The 26,727-nt window shown below is 37.7% G+C and overlaps 1 protein-coding gene across 1 annotated transcript in view; it reads right to left on the bottom strand.

Annotated features, from left to right (window-relative positions):
- The window catches only part of ERC1 (ELKS/RAB6-interacting/CAST family member 1), a 277,653-nt gene that overhangs the window by 218,464 nt on the left and 32,462 nt on the right, over window positions 1-26,727 (bottom strand). Inside the window, 1 exon segment of the mRNA XM_030447002.1 lies at window positions 1,323-1,739. Coding sequence (XP_030302862.1) covers window positions 1,323-1,739 — 417 coding nt within the window.

The following is a 26,727-nucleotide window of genomic DNA, read 5'->3' as shown; positions in this document are numbered from 1 at the left end:
ATTCTTCTCTCTCAGCATCTACTGGTCAGTAGCAGAAGCAAAAATAACTACATTCCTAAAAAATTACACAGCTCCTGCTGGCTTTTCATTTATGTTGCTGGACCTAATGCAGAATCAAATGGAAGCCATTTGGGGCTCTTCCTGAAATAGACACAAAATTTAGAACAGAATTATCACTGGATGCTAAATAAAGGAAACATTGTAGTGTAGAAGCTCTGGAATCATATTATCTTCACTCCAGACACTCAAGAGATTACTGTTCTAAAAAAAAATAAATAAAAATCTGGCCTAAATCTGGCTCAGAAATTCAGTGGGCTCTAGCTTTCTTATATAAATGCTTGCAAGAGCATATGTACAATGGGTCAGGACATGGAAAACATATTAATAAGAGGCATTAAGAAGTACTTATTTGCTGAAAACATTAATTTTTTAAAACTCTGTGCTAGACCTTGCTTCTCTGGCTTCTTAGGAAAGGGGCTTGAACCTTGTGTATGTGTCAGGCTTTCAAAAAAAAAGCCAAAACACAAAGTAGACGTACAATGAGCCAAACAGGCCATTGTATTCAGATGCATATGCTACATATATAGTTATATGTATATACATGTTACATATACATGTATAGTTATCAATTCACACATTCAATCTACAGAATGTAGTATGTAAATTAATCTTTGCAGAAAACCTTATCATTATGATATGGATGAAAATATATATGTGTGTCTGCATCCACCACATGCTGAATTTGTATTCTTTTAGAAGTTAAGTAGGAAGAGTGCCTGCCATTGTACTCCTCTAAGGTGCAATACAGATATAACAATGTTTTTTCTTTTCTGTTTTCAGAAGGACTGGTGAAAAGGGTTACTATGTGTGCAGTAGTTTCCCTTTAAGTAATCTTTTTGTTGGCTGTGCATCCAGGGCAACTAATAGTTTTATCAAATACCCTTCACGGCAAGGCAACTGTTTCTATGGAAACCATAGAGCAACCATCCATTACTCCTGCAAAGATTTCTCTCTGCTCTCTCCTACATACAGGTAGCTATTTTGTCTCAAACTAGATAGAATGGAAGAATGAATTTAAAGTCTGTGTGACAAGTCACCTCCAGAGCTTCATACGTAGGCTATGGGGAAAGTGGAGCCTAAAGCACAAAACCCCAAAAGGCACTTGCAAGGAAGCCATAAAGAAGTTTTTAAACCAGGTACAAACTCTGTCAAGTCTGCAATGTAAAATACAGCTTATATACAGACGATTGTTTCCTTACAGTTGTGAAATTGAGGAGAGACAGAGAAAGGCTTAATTTTGGAGATGAGCTTTGGTCACTTACCTCTCTCAGCATGTTGGTTTCTTTTTCCTTCTGTTCAAGAAGGCTCTCCAAGTGGTGCACGTGCATCTCTGCCTCAGCCAACCGTCTTGTTCTCTCATGATCTTCCTCAGTGGCTTTTGCTGACAGACCTTTACTCTGCAACATCTCCAGCAGCTTTTTGATGGACTCATCACGTGCATTTAAGGTCTGTTTCTGTGTCTCAATACGCAGTTCCATCTCTTCTAAGGTTTTACGTAGCAGGAAGAGTTCCTTGGCCTGACGTTCGTGCTCTGCATGGAGCCGCTGGAAGTTTTCCTCTGTCAGCTCTGCCACCAGGGGCTCACTGGTTCTAGTGGTGCTGTCCTGCTGGAACAACTGGTTCAGGTCCCGCTGGATCCGAAGTTCATCTTGGAGAGCCTGGATAGTCATCTGCATATGCTAAAAGAATAAATAAATAAAATCAGAGGATTCCCTCCACTGGAGTTATAAAAAGAACATAATGAGCCACATCATTCCCCCTGAGCTACCAACTAAGGAAACTGTAACACTAAAACACCAATGTTTTTTAAAAGCAGAATTGAGGTGGAACTGGGTTAGGCTACAGAAATTTCAAGTCCTTCCTTCTATGCCTGGAAGTCATTGCTTAATTCCAGAAACATTACTTCAAATGGGATAACGTCAGTAGGCATTTGTCAGTAAACTGAGAGCTTAAAATACCTGTTTTTCTCAAATGTTTGCTAACCTTATAGAAGAATTCTGCAAAAGAAGTCCTATACTAGAATTACTATCTTGACAAATCAGAGGGACATGCAAGTATTAGAATTTATATAACAGATAATAAAATGTAATCAGACATGAATGATACCAAGGTCTTCAGCACTAATGCTACATGTAGCACAGATTTTCCTGTTGACTTACAGAAGAAATTTCAGCATGTCAGAAATATCTACAACTATAGAAAACTGTGTATATGTTGCCTGGGGAGACAAGTCACATCATACAATTTCATGCATGAGGATTTTAGTACAGAACAGGATTTCCACCTTACAAAGAAGAATGTGAAGTACATCAAATGATCAGCAGTACAAGACAATAAATTATGTCTGTTAATACCATGGGCTAATAGAGTGGGATAGTATTGGAGAAACACAGTTTGCCTAGAAAAAAAGTCCTCATTTCATATTTACATAAAGATTTGTTTTCTTTGCAAGACAGGACTATTAAGACAATAACAGAGTAGCAGCAACACAGGAAAAATACCTGATTACCAAGGATGAGATACAGACCAAGCGATACATCTTTACTCCCTTAAGAGTAGCACAAATGCTTACAATTTAGCCTGAATGTGAACAAGATCCCTGATCCCTGGGATCTACACTTACATTACAAAACCCAGTGTCTGCAGTACAGCTACTTCCACTATTCACTAGGACTAGTCAGACAGTACCAGTTAGGACCAGCTGCCCTCCAGAGGTCCCTTCCAGTGTCAACCATCTTGTGAATCTATGAAAAGACAACAGACAGCAGAAAGTAACTGCTGCACGGTTATCTGCCCTAAACCTCTTTTGAAAACATTAACTGTTAGATTGGTTGTACAGAACTGTTGCATAATGACATTCCAATCCCATTTTCTTTACAGAGGTCAGTACTTTAGACATAGTTCTTCCCCTCCTTTTGTTTTACAGCCTAAGAAGACCTTTTTAAAATGAAACATGCTGTTTCACAAACAGCTTAGCTGAGTCCTCTCTGACACCAAAAAGAACAGCCCTGTCCTTCCTTAAGTGGCTCCCACTTACAACTGACTCAAAACTTTACCTGGCTGAAAACCAACCCTATATCAAAACCAAAGAGAACATCTTTACAGCTAGATTTCTGATCCCCTTGACAATGGGACCACACCAGTGCTGATCCTGGTGTTAAGTAGGGGTTGAAAAGCGTAGTCAAGGAGCTGGTCGAGAAAAAAATGGAACCATCATTTATAGTATAAGCCTAAACTGAAATCAGCCTAAATGCAAAGCTCAATCATTGATTTAGGATGCTGTAATCACATTTTCTTTGATTTTGATAACACAATATGTGGCAGTTACTAACCTAAAACTATACTTTGGTTATAGAATCTGTGTGAAAACACAGCAAAAGCATATTAGGTGAGGGGATAATTGCTCTAAAAGGTACTTTGTGTTTATGTATCGGTGGATGGTCAGAATTATTTTCAAGTCAGCATTTAGCAGCACAAGAGAAGAATTATTTGAAGGGAGTCAATATGGATTTAAAAAGATAGAAATTTGCTTAAATTATATATTTCAGTTTTCATTTATTTTCATTTCTCCAATCCACAACTGAAGTGAGAATGTCAGACAACCTCCAAGCCTTAAAACTAAGGCACTACCACAAACATGCTGTTGTTCAGACAGGCAAAAATACTATATCTGTTTAATTAATGTATGCTGACAAAGCTGTAGGAGAAAACCTACTATTTGTGAGAAAACCTCACAAAAAGGTTTGCCTCATCTGTGCCTATACAACAGCAATCAAGTCAGTAGAACTACAACCACAGCAGTGAGAGAATATATTTAAATTTTATTAAACTTAAACAATAACCTTGCTAGATATAACTTTACAGTTCCACACACGAGTTAATGTCATTTTTATTTGAGAAGTCCCACTTATCCAAAGACCAGCTGTGTGTCATTTCCTCCATCTAACAAACAAATTCCCACATGCTTCCACCTGCCTCTCCACATACTGCTACTTCAGCACTTCCTTTCTCCCAGGCGAGTAAAGAGCTTCTTCTGAACAACCACATCATCTATTAAATGAAATTACTTCCTCCACACATAGTTGTCTGAGATTCAAACTTGGGTTATTTATAAACATCAATGGACTAAATCACCACAACCAAACTGCCTCATTTTTACCATTTGACTGGCCGTGAAATCTCATTTCAGGTGACAGTGGCAAAAACTGTGTCTCAGACCTACAAGAATTCTCTCCCCCAAAGTCTGAAAAACCCCCATACAACTTTTGTCTTAAAAAACCAAAATCTCTGACATGATTCAGAAACATAGTGTGAAAAGAAAATAATTTAACTGCAGGCCTAGTGCTAAACCATGAGATGAGTGACGAACATAACGTATTGGTCTACATCAGTCTGTTAAGTAACAACAAGAGAGTTTGGAACACCTGACATAAATAGTCAGCAACTGCCTTGAATTTAGTTTCCTGAGAAAAATGAAGAGGTGGAGCAAGAGGAAGGGAGAAGACTAAGTTTATGAATTGCTATTACTGTTCTCTGAACTGCTGAGCTGAGAACCAACTTAATTATGTGCAAGGTTAACTGGAAAGCTGCTTTCAACACCCACTTCTTTCTAACATGCAAGATGTATGCAAAATGGATTCTTTTCTCTGCTTTCCAAATTTTTTTTTTTTTTTTTTTTCAGAACAAGAGAACAATGCCCTTTATTACTTGGAATTATAAATAAAGTACTTTTTCATTAACATAGCTTGTCTTCTATATAATTTCAAAGAAAACACCCTTTTCCCTCTGAAGGACCAGGCAAGCCTTTCTAGCTTCTCATCCATTTCTCCATGGTATCAACCACGATTTTCTTAAATAATTTAATAAAGGGAACAAAATTGAAGCCAAAGCAATGACGCTGAACTTGTACATTACTTGAAGCTTATTGCTTCAACCTTGAGGTTTCCCTCTTTTTCAAGTAATGAAAATTGGTCTTAAAGCTTCCCTAGAAATTATAACCACACTTACAAATCACAAAATATTGCTGTAAGCATAGTTCTCTAGAAAGTCTCTTGCTGGTTATGCTCATTGCAGTTTTCTCTTGAGAGAGCTAAGCCCCTTCAGGTCCACCTCAAATGTAAATCCTAAAAAGTCAAGGTTCAAACATAACCTCTTACCAAGTGCTCCTCTGCCTGTATTACTTCCATGGGGCAACTTAAGTTTGTTAACTGGGCTCTATGGAGGGATAGTTTGCCCTTCATCCAGCAGTACGAAATTTACATCTTTAAGTAGCAGAACATGACTCTGCCTCAACCTATCAGGATTCACATTTCCCACACATGGCAGATTGTAGTTTCCAACCTATGGTACAACTACAGCCAATGATACAAAAGTTCCTTATATTTGGTTCACAAAACATCACTGTTGTTGCAGCAGTTGCTATTCTGACGAGTTTGGGAACCTTGCTGCAGGCAGCTCTTTTCATCTCTCCTTGTTGAAGCTTTTCCATTTTGCATGAAATATTTTAAGTTCCAGTAGCTCAGACAGAAAACAGTCAGGAGAGCACAGCTTCTTACTCTAATTGGTGGAACAATTAAGAATAGACAGACCATCCCAAAGAAAGTGGAGGATGTGCATCTTAACAGACAGAAGAAGGAATTTAATCGATACTTTACAGCCAAAACTTGTATTCCAACCCAACATTTTAGATCAAAAGCAGGCAGCCATTGCTGCTGGCAAGACTTTGAAAGAAAGGATTAAATTGTGACATACTTTTTAAATTAAAACTCATCTTTGCAAGACAGAGCTTGACCTACCAAGCTACCAAGGTGTTTAAGATTCCAATACACATTTGTCTGTTTGGTTTTGGTTGCCTGATTTAGGTTATTCACACTGCGGATATTGCATTTTTAAATAGTGTAATCAGATACATAACTCACTGAATACTTAATTCAAGAAGTCTAAATGCCTAAATTAGAACTGTGAGAACTGCAGCAGAGGGAAGGCAGCTAGGCACTGAACACTTCTGTGGTTAAGTTCTCCTTAATTCATGGATTTAAATTCTAAGTGGTTTATCCAGGGAAATCACTTTCAGTTTTGGAGTCCTAACAAAAAAACCCACACCAAATAAAAACAAACAAACAAACAACAACAACAGAAAACCAGTATGTACTGAATGACAGATTCATGTGCATGTATTTGTATTTTTCTGCAAACCTGCTCAGTGATCAAGCTGTTCCTCATGTTGAAAAAGTAAGTGCTTGGAAAGACATGAGACAGGTTGGCATTTTTTACAACATCACATCTCCATATTTATTTGTCAGGGTACAAACCAGGATAAAGAAAAAAAAAAAGAGTCAGATATAATTCTTTAAATGACCAAAAACTAGGGTTCTGAATATGCTACTTTACACCTAGTCTTTTATTCAAACAATTACTTTTGAAGTTTTTCAAGAGACACGCTTTCAGCTACAAAAGCACTTCCAGATCTGAAATAGATAGACTTATAGCATCTACAAACCCTGCTTTACTTTGTCTTTAGCTCATCATGAACACAGTGAGTTATAATAACAATATAATAATTATGGTGCATTTTATGTCAGAAGGAAAATTCAAATATATGGCACCAAAAAATGAAAGAACTTAAAGATGCTTTTCTTGCCAGCAGATCTGCATGCACAATCACAAACTTTTCTAACGGGGTTATTCTTCTTATGGTCTTCATAATCAAAGTGTTTCCAGAATTCCTAAAAGGATGAACCACATTAAGCTCAAAAGAGATCCCATGGTAAATGCTAGAATAGTATTTGGTCACTATGGGAAATTATGCTCTCCCATTCTCAAAGAGTTAATTTTTTGGCAGTGTTTCTGGGAAATAGATTCTGCTGAATTCATGACAGAAGCAATAGCCTGGCTGTCTGAGGGAGTCCCTGCTGACATTCAGCTGCAGCCCACGCAAAGAAACTGAAAAAAGGGCTAATGTCAGGTGTCCAGCAGAGATGTGATGAAACAGAACTTGCTGATTCCAGAAATGCTACATACTCACTTTAAGATGGATCAGGGGCTTCAAAACCCTTATTAAAATGTAAATGAATGTGTGATTTCTATAATGTTTAGCTTAGATAGAAAATACAGCTATGATTTTAATAGGATTTAATTTATGAGAGTCAAAGAAAGAGACTTGTATTTTAAGGACAGCCATACATTGCATTATCTCTGAGACAGCATAAAGGCAAGATGGTAAAAGAAACACTGTAGATAAAGAGCTTAAGTTGTCACTAATACATTTGTCAGCTGAACCAAACTCACACAAAATGACTCATTTGGTTTAAGGGGGCAATGTGCAGCAGTCAAACTCCTTTGCCCTTGTCTGTACAAAAAAAACCAACCAACTACACAAACAAAAAAACCCCAAACCAAACCAAACAAATCAGAAGCAACCCAGAAGGAATAAATTTAAATCCAAAATAAGCAAATCAAAAACAACCTAGTATACCTGTAGGCACAAAAGAACCAAAGTACAATGCTATCACCTTGCACTAAGTGTATAGGTACATCCACACAAACTACTGCAAGGTAAAACAAAATAAATGCAGGACACCACTTATTCAGTTATTTTTTCTCAAGCAAGTCTTCCTGTCACCTACATTTCACATACTTTGAGTGTCAATATGCCATGATCCTCTAGTGCAAAAACTGGATTCTTTAAGAGCTCTTCATCTTTCTTGAGAACAGGCATTTTGGAATTTGGGAAAATTATTAGAATTTCTCATCAGAATCAACAATTTCCATACTCATTTTAACCTCTATTTCCTGCCAGGCCATCCAAATTGGGTTAGCGTTACACTACTTAATATCAAGTTTTATTCATATACAAATATGAGATTTTATTATTTACTCTTATATTGCTACAGAAACAAGAGTCTTTGTTCACATGCAATTTCACACATTGAAGGAAGATCATTTTTTACAGTTTCTGTCTTCCTTGTCTGACAAGCATAAACTTCTTTTGTCACAAACTGTCTTGATAAAATGGAGGTTTCTACTAGAAAAAAAAAAAAAAAGCCAACACACAAACACTGGACTGATCTATATTCAGGCCAGCCATGACAGAACTTGCAGAATTTGATCTTACACACTTCTGGATGTGTATACAACACACCCTGTTTCTCCAACAGTATAGACTACTTCTTAACATTGCATATATGGAATAGGTTCTTAAGAGCCAAATTCAGCTTTTGTGAACGTCTCATCCCATGAAAGTAATTAGAAATTATTATGGTACTTAAGGGAAGGAGAAATTTAACATTTACATACATATAAACATCTAATATTTTCACATTAATAGCATCTATATGAAATATGACTAATTTGGTTAATAGATTAGGATCTTTTTTGCAAAAACATATTCTAATTAGTCACATCCATTAGCGAGGTCAGCAAATATATTTTTCCATTAGCTGCTGAAAGGAATTAAGCCAAGATAAAAGGTGCTCAGCTATACAACCTTTGATCTTGTGTTCAGTACTTTCCAGGATCCAACCATAAATCAACACTATTCTCCAGAAAGGAAAAAAACCTGATGACTGCTACTGAAAGAGTTCTAGATGAAAACTGGTTGCACAAGAAAGCATCAAAAAAAAAAGCTGGTTTGGAGCAAGCAACAATGAAACACCTTTTGAGCTACCCAATGCTTGGAGACCATGGACTGATGGCCAGAGCAGGAAAGTGTCCTTTCCAAACTTGTTCAGAAGTTCAGTTACTGTCCTGAATAAGGTATCAAAAGATCAATATTCAGCTGCTCAGCTGAAGAAATTAAATATTCACTAGGAACTGGACAATGGCTCACCAGCAAAACATTGCAATTTACTGGTGTTTTGTTTTTTGGCTTTTTAAAAGACATTTTCTTGGGCAAGTAAAGCATCAGATGACCAGATATGGTCAAACATGTGAGAACACTGTGTGAAGGACTTGATCCTCTCAAATAATTTAACACAAGACATTCAGGTTCTCATAAACAACATATGGCTGCACTCTAGCACATGGGAAGTTTCTGACACTGGAGTCTTTCACAACATTCAACCAAGAGAGGGAGATAACCAGTAGCAAAAAATAGCTGTTGCTTCTCAGCTTCACAGTTCATGTGTAAAATGAGGCTTTGTCAGCCTGCTTATTATTTTCCTTGTGCTGATTAGACGGCAACCTTGACAGGCAGAAGGTATCTTTGGGAGATGACTACAGAGAGCAGAGACTCTGTATGCCAAACACCTCATCCCATTCTTTCAGAAGAAGATAGGACCTATTTGGCTATGTTGTGGTAACACTTCAAATCTTGCTCTACTAGTTCTTTGCTTCTTCAATATGCCTTCCTAGCTGCTTTGTATCCCATATGTAACTGTAAGCATCGCACCTTCTCCCATTTGCCATAGCATCAATTATTCAGGTAAAGTAAATAAAGTTGCCTGCAAAAGCATTTGCATATGGTTTTCTTGCTTTAAACCACAATAATACAATAAGCAATTGTAGAGTTTCATACTCAATTGGCTCAAAATATTAAAGGCCTAAAATATTAGCTGAAACAAGAGCAGTATCCAGGTATATCATCAGCCACTACAGGAATATAATTTTTACACTGCTATATAGTGACACCAGCCTCCCTCATCTCATTCATTGTCCCTTCTTGAAGTAAGAAGCATGATCTTTTTTTAGAATTATCAATGCACAGCAGTTGGCCACAGAGTCTATATCTTAAGTCTATCTTGTCTATCTTCTCTGTGTTGAAGCTCTCACAAGCAAGTGAAGTTCTTGCTGAACGGAAACTATGAATCCACCTTCATAACTTGGCTACTTTTCTTTGAAATGCAAGAAGGAAGAAAACAGAAATTAAGTTTTAACAAAATTTATAACAGCAGCAACAGTAAGTGAGACTCAACTAAGCCTTTTCAAACTTGCAGCTTCTTGGCATGATATATATTATCTCAGCTCTCTGCCAGGAAATAGTGACTAAACTCACAAAGGGAAGGCTTGAAAATCTTTTTTTCTGGATAAATCAAGTCTCTTATGCCAAGTACAATTTTGGGAAGACAGGCAGATCAAATGAATCACTGAAATTTCAGGATAAGTTTAGAATATGGCTGCAGTAACCATTGTCTCTACAAAAGAACATTTTAAAAACCTCTGATAAAAATGTTCTGGCACTTACCCTTCATGCTGAAATGACAGCAGCACCTGTGACAGCAAAACAGAATGCTGCACCTTACACTGCATTCTGAAGGAGCTTTCTGTGACCTTTAAGACACACCACAATCGTGAGGGAGAGCTTAAGAGATAAGTGACAGCATAGCATGAAGAGGAACTTGGATAGCTCTGGAAATGAGACAGCCTATCACAACCTACCTCAATAGATGGTGTTCAAATTTCTGCTAGATGTACCGTGATAGCAGCAGATACTAGGCTTACATGCTGAAGTAGAAGCAGAACGTCAAGGATTTTCATTATGAAAATCTTTACTGGATCCTAGAATATGATGAAAATACCTCAAAGAAAGGTTTTTTCAATCATAAGGGTGGTTCTTCCCCACAGACATCTTTCTGTTAGATAAGTGAATTTTCAAAGCAAGAGACAATTCTCCCTGGCAGCAATGCTCAGTCACCCAAAAGTCAAGCCATCAGGTGCAGTAAGACTGGGTTTTTAGTATATATCAGAAATGCATCTGGTCAGAATGTTACTTAGACAAGCTAAAATTGGTATGTGCAATAGGACTAACAGCTAGAACGACATTTGACAGTGAAAAACTTTATTACTATCCTGTCTAATCTTGCACATCATTCTAGGAATCAAGAGAGCAGAGAGAAGAACATAAAGGAGATCCAAGTTCATTGTAATAAGGATAAAACTATCTAACAAAGAATAGTTTTGCTTTGACCACATATTAAAACGGCGGTCGGTATAGACTAACTGAACAAATACTGGCTCTTAATAAATCTTTTCAGAATCTATTTACTCATAAACCATTACTACATGGTCATTCAAGCAGTATGTCATGCTGTTAGGTCTCTTGCAGAACAATGACTGAACTCCCTTGCTTCTTTATATACTGAAGTGAGAATACATAACTGTACAAGATCTGCAAAAAATTGAGATTGAATGGATAGAAACGCTGTACAATACATTATTTTGGTTCTGGTTCAAGTGCATTTATGGAAATCATCTTGTAACCAAGTGCTCTGCATTTACAAATTATTCAGAGAAACAGCTTGATGTGTCTGTATGAACAACTGTCAAGACAGAATGGAGAATGGAATTCCTTGTTGGGAGTTTTGAGGCATCAATCCACCAATTCTAGCAAGAGCTTAAGCATGGGAAAAGTGTTTGAACATAGATATTAATCTTATTAATCTCAGAGTGACATGTTTTATAAGAGCTTGTTAATTCAGAACTAAAAAAAAAAAATAAATTGAAAATGGCTTGCAGCACTGAGTATCTGGAAAGCTCATTTGACTAGTGTTACGCATTTCATTTCAGGGAAGCAGGACAAGGTGGCTTTTGAAACTCCAAACTCTTCTCATCTGCTGTGTATGTTTTGGGACCAAAAAGAATTAGGGAAGGGACTTCCTCTTTCTAATCCACCTCAGCACAAGGCTGAAGAACCAATGATGATGCTTACTGAAATGTGAAATTTAAAGCATGCTTCAGAACAACTTTCTTTGCTTTCCTCATATGCACTCCCTCTCACTACACTCTTGTAGCTTTTGCAGACAGTACTCATTACTCAGGATAAAAAGTTAAATCGAGGTTAAATGCAGCAGAGTTTAACTATTTTTTCACTCAAAGTTACGTCTAGATGAGTTTTAATAGACAGAAGACTTGTACATCTGATCCACAGTTACCTTGAAGATATTACTAAGAAACCGCCCCACAATCATTAACTTCCAATCCACTCATTCCTTTCAGATTTCATCTAACATTAACATATGTTTTACTCAGAATTACAACAGTAACACTGTTTTGAGGTACAATTGCTATGCAGATTGCAAGTAGACAATTTACAAGCTTGGGACAACAATGATGTACCCCAAGTTTGTAAAGTACACACTAGGATGTGTACAAATAGGATGCAGAAATCCATTATTACCCAAAACCTGTCTCTGTATGTAACACATACCATTTTATCTTTTTCTAACATTTATTTCAACTTATCCCATTTTCACAAAATAACACCTCTTATGCCTGTACTTGAAATTTCAACCTTAGATTATCGATCCTTTGGGCAATGGCTGTCATTTTGGTGTATGCACTTGTATAACAACCTGTCATGGAAAGAACTTTCTGTCCCTTTTACTGCCATTAAAAAAAAGAAGTTTTGAGTCCAAAAGTGAAGCCACATTTTGAATACTATGTTCATTTTTGGGCCCTTCACTACAAGGACATTGGGGTGCTGGAGCATATACAGAAAAGGGCAATGAAGCTGGTGAAAGAGAACAAGTCCTGTGAGGAGTGGCTGAGGGAATTGAGGTTGTTTAGTCTGGAGAAAAGGAGATCTTATTGCCCTCTGCAACTACCTAAAAGAAGCCTGTAGCAAGGTGGGTGTTGGTCTGCCTTCCCTAGTAACAGTAGATTAGATATTAGAAGAAATCTATTCACTGAAAAGGTTATGGAAGACTTGAACAGGCTGTCCAGGTAAGTAGCGGAGTCACCGTCCCTGGAGGTGTTTAAAAGACGTGTACAAGTGGTGCTTAGGAACATGGCTTAGCATTGGACTTGGCAGAGTTACATTAATGGTTGGACTTGATCTTAAAGGTCTTTTCCAACCAGAATGATTGTATGATTTAATCTAGCAAAACATTATACTTTAATATAAGCCTTGCTGTGGTAATGTTTTTTTCCCCTCAAGAAGGGGAAGGTACTGCCATACGTATTATCAGAATATTTTATTATATCCCAAAAATGTTATACTACTGTAACACAGACATAAGTAGTACAACTTCGTTGCAATCTCTAGCACCTATTTTAAAACAAATGCAATAGTTGAAAGCTCTTGCTAATAAGAGTTTTCTTTCTGAGTTCCTTACTGAAAAAATAAAAATATCTCCTTGAAACACATCTGTGTTACTGATATAATAATGAAGTAATACAAGCATAATGGCACCTAGATACTAAACATATTTTAGTTTTCCAACACAACAGTCCAATAGCTTAGATGGAACTTTTGATAATTTATTTAAAGGAAGGATTTAACCCTCAAAATCTGTCTGCATCATTCTCCTTGCAGCAGAAGTATCCATGACTCACAGCTGACACCAGGCAGTGGCATGCTACAATAACCTTCTGTGCTTCTCAACTGCTAGGACTGGCAGTGACTCACCAAGAGCTTCACTCAGGCCAAGATTTCCTGTGATGCAGGCTTCTGTGCATACCACTTCTTCAGCAGCCTTTCTTGCCCTCTCAGTTTCACACCCAACCATCCACAGCCAGGTAACAAAGATAATGCCCCATATCTTGTGGCTTTTAGATAAAAGCAACTATATTTATTCAACCCAAACAGCATTGGCTACACTCTAATACTACTAAATAAATGGAAAATATGATTATAATATTTAAAAATATCAAGGCATTTATGGATTTTTTTTATTTCTCTCTTTCCCTATAGGTAAATTTGTATTAGGGACTATACTTCAAAAGATATGTATCTATCTTAAACAATAGCATTTAAGGTTTTCAATGAAATTTCAACTATTAATTTGTTTGTTTTCTCTAAAGACATTTTAACTGATTGGAACATATTGTGAAAAACAAGTCATCAAAAATAAACAACCATGCTGCCCCCCTGTCTTAAATGACAAAGTAAGTATTCTAGGAAAGTGATTTTAGGAGGAAAAAAAAAAAAAACAATTTAGATAAGTAACCCCTCTTTACCTTACAGTGAGTCTAGTAGCTACATAGAATTGTCAGTAAGAACAGAGATGGCCAGATAATATGGTTGCATCTATTTACAAGAACGACCCAGGAAAATTGCCTATAGCCAGCTTAAGAGAAGAAACACTTCTCAAAACTGAATCCCTAGTTGCCTGTTGAACGAATATAAAGACACAATGAGCTCAAAATTCCTCTACCTGATTGGTTTTGGTCAAGGAAGAGATAAAGGCTAAAACACCCTGCCACTCCTTTCCAGGAATACTGTATCAATAATAAATTTTTTTATAAACAGCTACACCTTTTTCTAAGGTGAGCTTTCCTCTGCTCCTTGCCAAGCAGCTCTGCACGTAAAGCTTAAGAGATGACTAACTACTATCAGCAAGTTTTTGCACTGAAGCACTGTCTCAAACACTCAAGGCAGAGATTGTTAACCCTAACAGAACCACCTAAGTACATGACAAATCCCTCACTTTCCACCACTTGTTTTATGAAGGACCTTCTTACTCCTCTCAGACACCACTTCCTCCTCAGCCACAGGAATATCTTATTTTACAGACATACTAAAAAATACTAAAAATAAGGGCTCCATAGAGGTAGGTAAGACATATAGGAGATGAACATAAATACAGACTGAACATCTCAAATCATCTCCATTTGTAATATTCCTATTTTCTTTCAAAGACTGTCCATGTCCATTATGTATTAATCCACTACAGGTGACTGCATGCAGTATCTGCCTATTGAACCAATTATCAGAGAACCCTAGAACTCCTAATCCTTAAAAACTTTTCTGTTGGCTGGACACTTCAATTAGTGTTATACTTAACAAATGTATGAATGGAAATTCACTTGCAGCTCTGTGGATCTCCCAAAGGATAATTTCTCCGAAATGCTACGAAGAGAGTTTGTCCCCAAACTGGAAATTTTCCTTTCCATTCTATTACAACGTGATCTTGTTAGACAGAATAGACTCTGAGGAGAAACTGTCAAACTCAGAATCTTCCCAGCAGGGAAAAAAATAACAACTAAAACCAGGCATGTTTACAAGAAGACAGATTTATGTATAAGTAAGATGATGAAGCTCATTATAAACAGCCTGTGTAATGCTGTCTCTGGTGAGGATGAATGCAGTGCTTTGAAAACAGGGAAAGGACCATCCTCCAGAAAAAATATAATTCAAACCACATGGACTTCAGATATGTACAAAGTTGAACTGCATACTGAAGGAACGGGTAGGGAGAAGATGCTCAAGTTCTCAGGTGGTTGAATTTCTACAGTCCTGCCTGCTGGGACAACAGCTATTAAGATATCCACTCAGGTGGACAGATAAGGAGAGGAAGACCATAACCTCAAGTAATTAGTCTATTGCTAATATTTGTTTCAAGTTCCGCCATGGGTTTTTTGTCACTGACTTGTGGTACTCACAAATGAATAGCAAAAGACAACTTCTTTAGAAGAAAAATATCAAAGGTTATTTATTTACCCCAAACCTACTGGTATTTCACAGCTGAATTCCATCTGGATGTTAATCAAGAGTCAATAATCTTTTACAGTTACTTAGCATGATTTAGTTGTTTGATTTTTTTTAATATGTTTTCTAATGAAAAGATTAAAAAAAAATAAAAAAAATAAAATTCAGGGCATGGAGACATCTACCAGGTGTTACATTTCAAAAATACTTTCTAGAGAGGAGTACCTCTTACTGAGTCATTGGTTGATCAAGAAAGCCAGAACAAGAGAAAACATCTGGTGTCTAAAACAGCAATGCTTACATCCTCAGGAAAATGAATGGTGCTTATTTTAGTTACAGCAATAAAACTTCTAAAGAAATTCTAAATAAATTTCTGAATTAAAGAACCAGCAAAGGGAGAATTTCAATCTGTCTGGACATAAGACTTCAACAAGGCAATCAATTATAAAATTAATGCTACACCAAGATGAATTTCTCCTTAGTGCATGCAAACTGAGGAATCAAACTACCCAATGAAGCACATCCCATCCACCAAGAGGTAGGTCTTCAATATACCAGATGGATATCTTGGCAAAGAAGATGTGGGGTAGAAAAGCTTTGAGATTCAGTTTTGGCATAAACAAGATTAAGGTTTATCTTCTAATTCTGTATATTGCTCTTTTTAAAGCCATTTATAATGCAGAAGACAGAGACATTAGCTGGCCAGCCCCACAGAACAAAGAAACTTCAGACAACCCTGGAAATAGACTTGCTCTGAAACAAAGAACCAACATGATTCTCATGAATCTCATAGGTCCTACCTAAAAGCCAAGTGGAAACACAAAAGAAGTACCCAGTCACAGCACCTTGAATACCTCAGTTCTGATAAATATCTTCTTATACAATTAGGATAGCCAGCATTCCCTGCAAGCAGACTACCAACCATTACATCCAACTATAGGTATGCCAGGATTTAGAGAACCTTCAGGTGTTATAAGAGGGTGAATTTGAAATGCCTTTCTTATTGAAACTGTTTTAGTCCTTTTAAGTCATCACCTGCAATTGATGCCTTATGACAGAGAGAAACCCTTGGTATGTTTTCTAAAATCCTTGTCCCTTGAGAACATTTATGGAAGACAAGCCTGTTCAGCAGACTGAAAGTCCCAAGTAATATGACATGACAAGACATCAAATTGCCTGCTTCTTTGACATTTATAAAAAGTAGTATTCTTATACAAGATGTACAATGGGATTCTGACTGCATGGTACTTGTGTAGACTGATAGGAGTGGTCCACTAAAAAGGAGGGTGAGGAAGAAGCAGGATGTTATACACATGACTCAGTTTCCAGCAGACAGGAATTCAAGATAAAGGCATTTCAGCCAGAAACATGAGTAATCAAAAGTGCCTATGGATGCTGGACAAAGATTGAGACAAAATAAGTCATCTGCTACTAAAGGAACACTGAAAACATGCCAGCAAGAGCACACAAATTGATTGACTGAGTTGTAACAGGTAACCTGCATATAAAGATCATCAAAAGAGTGGTTTGAGTTGATCCAATTGAAAGAAAGTATACACAGGTCTCAAGAGCTTCACATGTTTCACAGTCCTACATAGGATAACACCAGAGGAGAGGGTTCCACTTGAACCCCTAACACATGACATCTCCTATGATCCATACCAATAAGACTTGTTAAACCACTCTAATTTCGCCACTGCATCAAAATAATTCAAGGACAGAGTGACAGAAGAAATTTTGCTGCTATCTTAAGATTTAAAAATGCACACTGATCTACTCAAGGCCATGTGGAAGCAAGGATATAACAGGGAAAATGTCAGTTTCAGCACTGTCTGGCAAAGCCCACAATATTAAGAAAATGTATGGAATAGGTCAGAGCACTACAAAGGGAGCAGAAGTTCTGCACAGACTTGGATGTAACTACAGCCCACTGACCATCTGCCACAACATTGTGTTACATTGAGTATTCTAAACAGACATGGTAGAGGATACAAGCATTTCCCAAGTACAGGACACACAAGAAAAATGGTCTTTATCATTTAATAAGGTCATCAACTTAGGTAGGAAAAGCTGACACAGACACAAGAGTGTCATCTTCTCTGATCCAACTCTTGAGGTTGCTCAAGTACATGAAGTCTTTTCAAATACTGACGGCTGATGCAACAAGCTCACTTCCCAAAGCACCAAGAACAGAATAGGATGTAGTTCAGGTGTTTTTAGAGGCCTACAACCAAACAGTTGCATTCTACTTGCACAATACTTGTACCTCTTCATTCAAGATGATTGGAAGAAAAGATGTAAAAAGGTAGTGACTCAGCTGAAATATCTGTCTTTTCTGAAAGGAAACCCCTAGTGCTCCAGAGCAGATGACCCCAGTGCTCCAGAGCAGATGACAGTCCAGAAATAGAAGGCAGCTCATATGCAATCAGAGTAGTAGCCTTGTACTTTCTATCATCTTTCCTCTGTAACAGCCATAAACAGAGCTGAATTCTTTCAAGATGGAAGGGATCTTGATGCCCTGGAAGCACGCAACTCTTGGGAACAAGTCCATATGAACAGACTGTCAAAGCAGTAACTTCATGCTAGACCCACCTATGTGCTGGAGGAGAAATCAGAGGTGAATGTTTACACAGGTCTCAACCATTCACTCTTAATTCAAGGCCAAAACTAATGGATGCCTCCAAGAAATAATTAAGTGTTCTCTCCTCCATTCCTTGAAAGCCATTAGACTTGAAGTCTTTTTAAACCAAACATTTCTTCAGGGATCTGGTCTTCCAAGAAAACAAGTATTTGGTGTTCTTGCTGGGAAATGGCATAATAGATGCCATTTAAAACATGTCAGCTTCAGGAAATGAGACAGACACATGAAAGGAAAGCAAAGAGAAAGAATTACTTAAAACCAGCTTAAAGGCATAAACTAATGCCTATGCAATGGAAGCTGTTGCTCAGCCCTGTGTAACTAAAGATACTCTGTCAGCTGTGTGTGCCTGAGAGATGCAAAACCTACTTCATCTATACTTTACAGATCAATAAAAAAATTGTTTGGAACCCAGTCCAACCTTTCACTTAGAGCAGGGCTAATAGCAACACTAGACAAGGTCAGGTCCTCTCAAATATTTATCTTTGTGCTATTAGCTGTGAATTAGCAACTTCATACATATTTCAAGCCCTGACAGACACTCAACAGAATCTCCCTTTAAGTTTGTTTAAACAGAAAACAGCTAGTATGGCATTTGTGCAAAGACAAGACAAACATTTCAGTCTTGCTCATACACACATGTAATAATTTAAGCTAAAATTCCTTATCTCATGTGTACTGTATATGTAGTAATATTAACCAGAGCATGTTCAGTAAGAATTTTTCAATGTAACTGTAATAAATTTATCCAAAAATTTATCCAACAGACCTGTATTATGAAAGCCTGTAACACAGCAGAATTGCCTTCATCTTAAAAATGCAAGAATTCTCACAGAAAATAAAGTAGCAAAGGTTAGAATACCAAGTATTCAGACTCAGTTACTTTTATACATCAGTGCTCTTCCCAATTTATCTTGATTAGAATTAAAGCAATGCTAGAAAAAGGAGCAAAGATAGTACATGCAAAAATATTGATAAAACCCTAGCAAAAGCAATATCCAATTACAAATCAGCTAGGGAAAAAAAAATCAGTTAATAAAGATTTATGCTTTCTAGACCATAAGAATGCTGCAGTTTTCACCAAAGATCAATAGTACTACATCTTTCAATGTAGCATCTACTTTTGCAAAGGCCTCTGCACTCCCTCAGGCAACCTCATTTCCTTTTCTCTTTATCTGCTTGGAACACCAGCCAAATTTTATGCAATAGAAAACAGAAACCAGCTTAGCAAAAGACAAGTTTAACCAACCTAACAGGCAAGAGCTGAAAGAAAAAACCCCAAAATTGTTAGAATAATGATGAGAAACGTTGGGATTTATAGGAAAGTAAGTACGCATAAACAAGGCAATGCTAAAGGAAAGCTTTAATACTGAGAGTCAAATAATTGCTAAAGAAATCAGAAAAGACCTTTGTTTTCCTTCAAGGCTTCTTGTTACAGATTACTCTAATGTGCCTAAGACCTTGCTGCTCCCTCTCTCTCTGCCTAAACTGCTTTTTAAGAAGTCTTCTCATGCATAAGTGAACTAACTGAATTTGTATTTTGGCACAGTAGACTAACTTCAATGAAAACCAGCAGGGCAGGCTATACACAGCTGTTTACAGCAGCTATCAAGTAGAGCATACTTCATACCACTAAGTGTTTTTTTTAAAAATCTCTAAGCATACACTAGGAGTGCAAAATAGAGATGAAACTGGTCTCAAGGCAGCTGCTTACTAATCAAAGGTGAATGTTCTCTCTTCATAAATTTCATCATGTAGAAGTTAATTATTATGCAACAAGCACTTAAAAACACACACAAAATACTGTTCCATCCTGAGAAGGGGCTGACTCCCACCATCACTGTGACACTGAAGAAATACATAGCTTTTTTAAGGTTCAGAACATTTCTTCTGAGACGCTTTGTGCCCAAGGAAGTTGATCTATCCAGTGAATGTACATTCACAGCAGAAACAGCTATCAGTAATGTCATGTAGATAAGGCATTTGTTACTCCTTCCTTTGTCTTTTTACACCATCTATCAGTTTTCCTGTGTACCCCTTCTAAGGACTGTTTCACTCTTTACCAGCTTCTCACACACATATGGGAACAAAATTCATATATATATATGTATGTATAAAAATAAAAGCATGCATATTAACAACACTGTTCGTAAAAATGTATTTCTAAGAAACTGATGTTCCAGCACATGTTAAATTTCCAGTGTTTCTATTAAGCTGATATACCTTGGGCATTTTTTCCAAGCCAAAACAGAAACTGAAAACCTTAATTTCTCCTAATCTCATCCATGAGGCATGAAGCTTCCACAGTTTATGCAGAGGAAGTAGCAGTTAAAGAAATATTCCATTTCTTCCACCAAAAGAAATTACAAGAACACTTTGCTGGGACTCATCTGCTTATAAGCACTAACTTAGAATAACTGTCTGAGGTATTTTTGAGTCAAGCTGATTCTGTGAGATTAAGTGCTTGGCTGACAGGATTTTTTTAGTGGTTTTTTTTATGTTTAAAAAATATTAAAATCTCATAGCTTCAATTCTAACCCCAGCAAGCTAGTGCTGGACTTTCAGCAGCTGCACACTCCCCACCTACAAACACAAAAAAGGACATTATCACTTCTTTGCATACAGATCTCTGAAACATGCAGTTACTGAGGCTGCCTGAGATTGCAGGTGCCAGCTGAAAAGCCTGCCACTCAGACTACCACTTAGTGGTAAACTAGGAAAATGCCTGTACACTAAAGTGGAACAAAATTTAATTTGTTCATGAATTGAAAATGTCATTCACAGACAAATCACATAAACTCAGGGGAGATCACATGCCATGAAGACCTCCTTCAAAAGCCACAAAACTCAACACATATCTCCATTTCTCTTCTGATGCCTAACCAGGTTAGAGACACACAACTCAAGGAAGGGAAGCTTTTGATCACTTGCCCATCAGCAGCTAATCTTTAACATGTGGTCAGTTTATTTCTAACTTATAAGAGAAAGAAGGTAACAGCTGCAAAGTCTGTATATTTTGTTTATCATTTAGTTGTGTAGTAGGAATCAAAGTGTCAAGTCATTAATGGGATTATATTTTTATTTAAAATTCATATGTACACTCAAAAATCCATATAATTCATAAAGCTGTATCTTGCATGTGGAATCTAGGCCTCAGTATAAACAGTTATAATTACCTACATGTCCATTAATCATTAATTTTTTTGTGGGTTTTGTTAATTACTGCTACTCATGAGCATGTCTCTCTTTTAATTTTCTACCAAGTTGGTAGAGCAAGGGTGGCATGAAAGAAACAGTATGTTTTTTTAGGTCACTCAGTCATATTTAGCAGTTAAAGGTAGTAGTATAAACACTAAGTAAAAGTAACACAGGCTCCCAAAACACCAGTAAGATATAATCAGATCATTTTCAAGACCTGAAGAACACTCGGACTCATCCGTATCTGCAGAACAGATTGTTCTGGTTGTTAGGAAAACTTACATTCTCGTACTCCACCTCTGTGGCTTCCTCCCATAGAAAGATATTCAAAAAGGTAAAAGTGTGTCTGCTAAAAATTCAAAAAGAGCTTTAGAATGAAGCATTATCTGACAGCAGTGAAATGCAATTATAGAGGTAATTGTTGAAAGAAGAACTCCTTTTCAATTAAATACCAGAATCAGGCTAAAGAGATCAACCCATTTTCTAGACTTTAATGAACAAATATCCTCAGCTCTGACTACACAGCCACTGAAATTTTACTTTTGCTTTGTGAATTATCTGGTAAGTTTGATGGCGTTTGCCAGAATATTTTACTTCTTCTGGTTTAATTCTGTTATACAGCAACTTGAGACACAGAAGTTAGGAATTTTTCATAAGAAAACCTACCACATAAGATATTTAATTTTTAAAATCCTTGAACAGTAAAATTCATACCTAAAGCTAAAGAAATACAGAATTAATGAGTGAAGAGGTGCTATTAAAAAGGGATATGTATATCTACAAAATTGCTTCCAACTGAACTCTTTAGAGGTATCTTAATAATACTCCACATGTAATAAAGCAGGCAATATACTTTTAGCATCAATTTTTTCATCAGTATCTTAAGTGTTTGAGAGTTGGGTCTGTGCAAACCACAGAAGGTTCAACAAGGCCAAGTGCAAGATCCTCCTGCACCTGGGCTGGGGCAATCCCCAGTATCAGTACAGGCTGGGGGGCAAAAAGGGATTGATAGCAGACCTGCAAAGAAGGACCTGGGGGTACTGGTGGATAAATAGCAGGATATGAGCTGACAATGTCCACTTGCAGAGCAGAAATACAACTCTGTCCTGGGCTGCATCAAAAGAAGCATGGCCAGCAGATCAAGGGAGGTGATTCTGCCCCTCTGCTCTCCTGAGACCCCACCTGAAGTACTGCGTCCTGTTCTGGGGTCTTCAGCACAAGAAAGATACAGACCTGTCCAAGAGAGTTCAGAGGAGGGCCATGAAGATGATCAGAGGGCTGGAGCACCTCTCCTGTGAAGAGACTGAGAGAGTTGGGATTGTTCAGTCTAGAAAAGAAAGGGCTCCAGGGAGACCTTACTCCAGCCTTTCACAATACTAGGAGGCCTATAAGAAAGATGAGGACAGACTTTTTAGCTAAAAGAGGGCAGATTTACTCTAGACACAAAAAATTAGTGTCTTTACAATTAGGGCGGTGAAACATTGGCACAAGTTGCCCAGAGAGGTGGCAGAATGCCCATCCCTGGAAACATTCAAGGTCAGGTTAGATGGGACTTTGAGCAACCTGATCCTGTTGAGGATGTCCTTGCTCACTGCAAGAGGGTCGGACTAGACAACCTCTAAAGGTCCCTTCCAACTCAAACCATCCTATCACTCTGTTATAATGCTGTGAAACATCATGCAGGCCACTGAAGAGATTAAACAAAGAAATAAGCTATCTGCACTTTTTTTGAGTTAAAATAATACCTGATAATTATTTGCTAAGAAAGGTTTTCTTCTTGCAATCTAATTTTAAAGATCCAAAGCAATATTTAATATTTCACCATTTATTTTCAGGTTGTTAGTTTGAACCAAGGAAATCTTTTTTTTCCTTTAAAATTTCAGATGGCTCTCTAAAACCAAACCACAAAACTGCCCATCCTAGCTAAATATTACATATAATAAGATTTTATATATACTCATAAAGTGTCAAAAAGTATCTCTAATAGAGTCACTATTACTTTAGACCGTAACATCTAGATTACTACACTGAAAGACAGTTTATCAGTACAGATATGTTTAAATTTTGCTCAGTTAAAGAATGGGAAACGAGTTGATCACAAAGTAAATGTTTTACTTGTGGTTACTATTAATCTATGAACAAGATTCTGCAACTTCTCAAGTATCTTCCTGTTTCTAGATGGACTCAATAAAATCACAAGTGGAATGGAAAAAATTCTTAGAGAACAGCTATTCAGTGGTTTTATAATAAAAGAATCAACAAGCAACGTATAAAATTATTAGCTAGTAGGCTGCAAAAAATAACAAATCATGTGAAATAAAAACTGTGGTACACATTGTCACAACATGAGACCAGAAATTTAAGCAAATTATTTTACAACAGTCAGTAACAGGAATATCTACCTTAACACAAAACACACAAATTGAAGATAAATTGAGTTGACTTTTTAAGCTACATATAAATATTTTTATCTATTGCCTGGGTAACTGGCAAGTTTGCAACAGAACTTTAAGAATAATAAGATACACAATTAATTACAAAGCCAGAATTTGTAAGATAAAATAATTCCAGCACACAGATGGCTTCTGCTACTCTGATTATCTAAGGCTTTTTTAAAAAAATACTTAAAGTTCATAATGATTCATGTAAATGCTTGACAGCGTATTAGGAGAAAAGGACTAATGACAGTGGTTAAATGCATTTCAGTTGTTGGGATATGGCCATTACACTAAAATCAACTACAGAAGATACATTAGCAGAAAACGAGGAACAATGTTTGTTAATTCAGAAACCAATTCTACGGTTTCTTACTGCATCACCAAAGGTTTCACTAAACAGAAACATTAGAGGTAAGATTAAATTCAGATTGCGCTTAATGTTATTTATTTCCATATTATTTTAATATTGTCCTGCTTTGGGCATGTATGTGACATGTATGTATTTTTAAAAATATATTCGATCTATTAATAGATAACAATTACATTAGTTATTAGTTTATTTTCCAGGGCAGGGAAGTACTGTTCCGCATTTCATAGACTAATTCATTATTCTTTGTAGAGTTCAAAATCCTGCCTTTTCACATTTGCTTGATCTTCTCACCTTATTCCATCATTTCATCAAGACAATGTTGTTTGCACTGAAATCATTCCTGAGTCAGGCAGACAAAAAGCATCAAAAGTATTTTAGAAATAGAACATGTAGGAGTTCAGCCACTAAGCAGCTCATCAAAACCTTTTAGACTGAGAAAGCAATCCAGTCTTACAAGGAATTGCAAGAAAGCATAAAACATAAGCTTCTAATAATGAAGCACTCGTATCATCAGTTGGTAGTAATATAAGGCCCAGCACTACCTTTCCCATATTTTCAGAATATTATTAGCAAATAAATATATGAAATTCCAGTTATAACTCTCTTGAGTGCAGGTGTCCAGGTGTTGGCAGCAGAGCCCTCCAGGAGATCTTTGTAGGAGGAGGTGACACACAGCTCTGTGACAGCAGGTCCACAACAAATCCACTGGAGGACATACAGACCCCCTTTTTATAGTGAAAACATATTTAAGAAAGGGCAGAAAACACCAGACGAGGGAATGACAGAGGGAATGAGAGAACAAGGTCAGAGGAACAAGAGGAGGAAGAGAAGGTGCTCCACATTGAAGCAGGTACAGTGCCAAAGGTATCTGCAACCTATGGAGAACCCACACTGCAGCAAAGGAGAAAAATAAACAAGGAGCAGCAGAAAAACTGCTGTGCCCTGACCCCATCCCCCTGCACTGCCATGTGCCTCACTGCAGGGACTGAGTGTGCCCTGCAGCAGTAACAAGGAAGAAGAGATGTCTGGAGTGAAGCTGAGCCTGGGAAAGGAGGAGGGATGATTTTCCCCAAGCGTTTTAATGCTTGCCTTTTTCTTGTTTCCCTGTAATTAAATATTTATGTTAATTTGCAAGAAATTAAGTTAAATTCCCCAAGTCAAGTCTGCTTTACCCATGACAGCAACTGGTTACTGATTTCCCTGTCTTTATTTCAACCCTGGAGCTTTCTCACCCCTGTTCTCCCCATTTGCTCCCCATCTCACTGGGGCAGAGGGCAGGGACCAAGGGAGCAGCTGTGTGGCTGCCTGGCTGCTAGCCAGAGCCAACACACCAGAGGGACATTAAAACATGACAATGGCAAAAATCTAACAGTAAATTGAGATATTTGAACCAAGCTTCACATAGGAGAAACTTATCCTTAAAATCATGTTAATTTATTACCAAAATTATTTCCATTAAAGAGGAGATATTCTTCAGTGAGGAAACTGAATACAGCATAATCAGGCATGCTTGTACTCATTTAGTAGGAAATTTTATTTCCCTGAGCTATGACACCAAACGTCTGAACACTTAAAATGAATTTATTCACAGTAAAAGCAAAGTATAAACTGCACTGAAAAGATATGCATGGAGAAAAGTGCCTACAACAAAGATCTCCAAAAATCCTTTAAGATACCTGCCCACTACTGAATTACATCTGTTCCTTAGTCCAAACCAACGAGTTAGCATAATTAAACATACAACACTTTGGGTTGGAAGGGACCCCAAAGATCATCCAGTTCCACCACCCGCCCCGCCCTGCCCTCCCCCCTCAACCAGGGGCAGGGACACCTCCCTCTAGATCAGGTTGCCCCAAGCCCCATCTAACCTGGCCTTGAACACTCCAGGGAAGGGGCATCCACAACTTTCCTGGGCAACCTGTTCCACGTTCTCACCACCCTCACACTAAAGAATTTCCTCCTAATGTCTAACCTAAATCTACCCTCTTCCAGTCTAAAGCCATTACCCCCAGTCCTACTGCTACTTGCCCATGCAAAAAGTCCCTCCCCAGCTTTCCTATAGGCCCCCTCTACGTACTGGAAGGCTTCCCCAGAGCCTCTTCTCTAGGCTGAACATCCCCAACTTTCTCAGTCTGTCTTCAAAGGAGAGATGCTCCAGTCCTCCTATCACCTTCATGTCCTTCTCTGGACTTTGGTAAAACCTTTGACACTGTCTCCCATGGCATTTTCCTAGAGAATCTAGCAGCTCATGGCATAAGACAGGTGTACTTTTCACCAGATGAAAAACTGGCTGAATGGAGAGGGCCAGAAAGTTGTGCTGGTTGGAGTTAAATCCAGTGGTGTACCCCAAGGCTGAGTTTTGGGGCCAGTCTCGTTCAGTACCTTTTTTATCTAGATAGGGTGATCAAGGGTTGGACTTGATGATCTCAAAGGTCCTTTCCAACCTGGCTGATTCTGTCATTCTTTGAACTCTTTTCTCAGGAAGTTTGCAGGCAACACCAACTTGGACAGCTTGAGGGTCAGAAGGCTCTGCAAAGGGGCCTAGGCAGCCTGGATCCATGGGTCAAGGCCAGGTGTATGAGGTTCACCAAGGCCAAGTGCCAGGTCCTGTATTTCAGTAAAAACCACTCCATGCAACACTAAAGGCCTGGGGAAGAAT

Source organism: Calypte anna, chromosome 1 (assembly GCF_003957555.1).
Source record: "Calypte anna isolate BGI_N300 chromosome 1, bCalAnn1_v1.p, whole genome shotgun sequence".
Taxonomy (NCBI): domain Eukaryota; kingdom Metazoa; phylum Chordata; class Aves; order Apodiformes; family Trochilidae; genus Calypte; species Calypte anna.
Note: the sequence above shows the minus strand (reverse complement) of the source record. Positions and strands in the feature narration are given on the sequence as shown.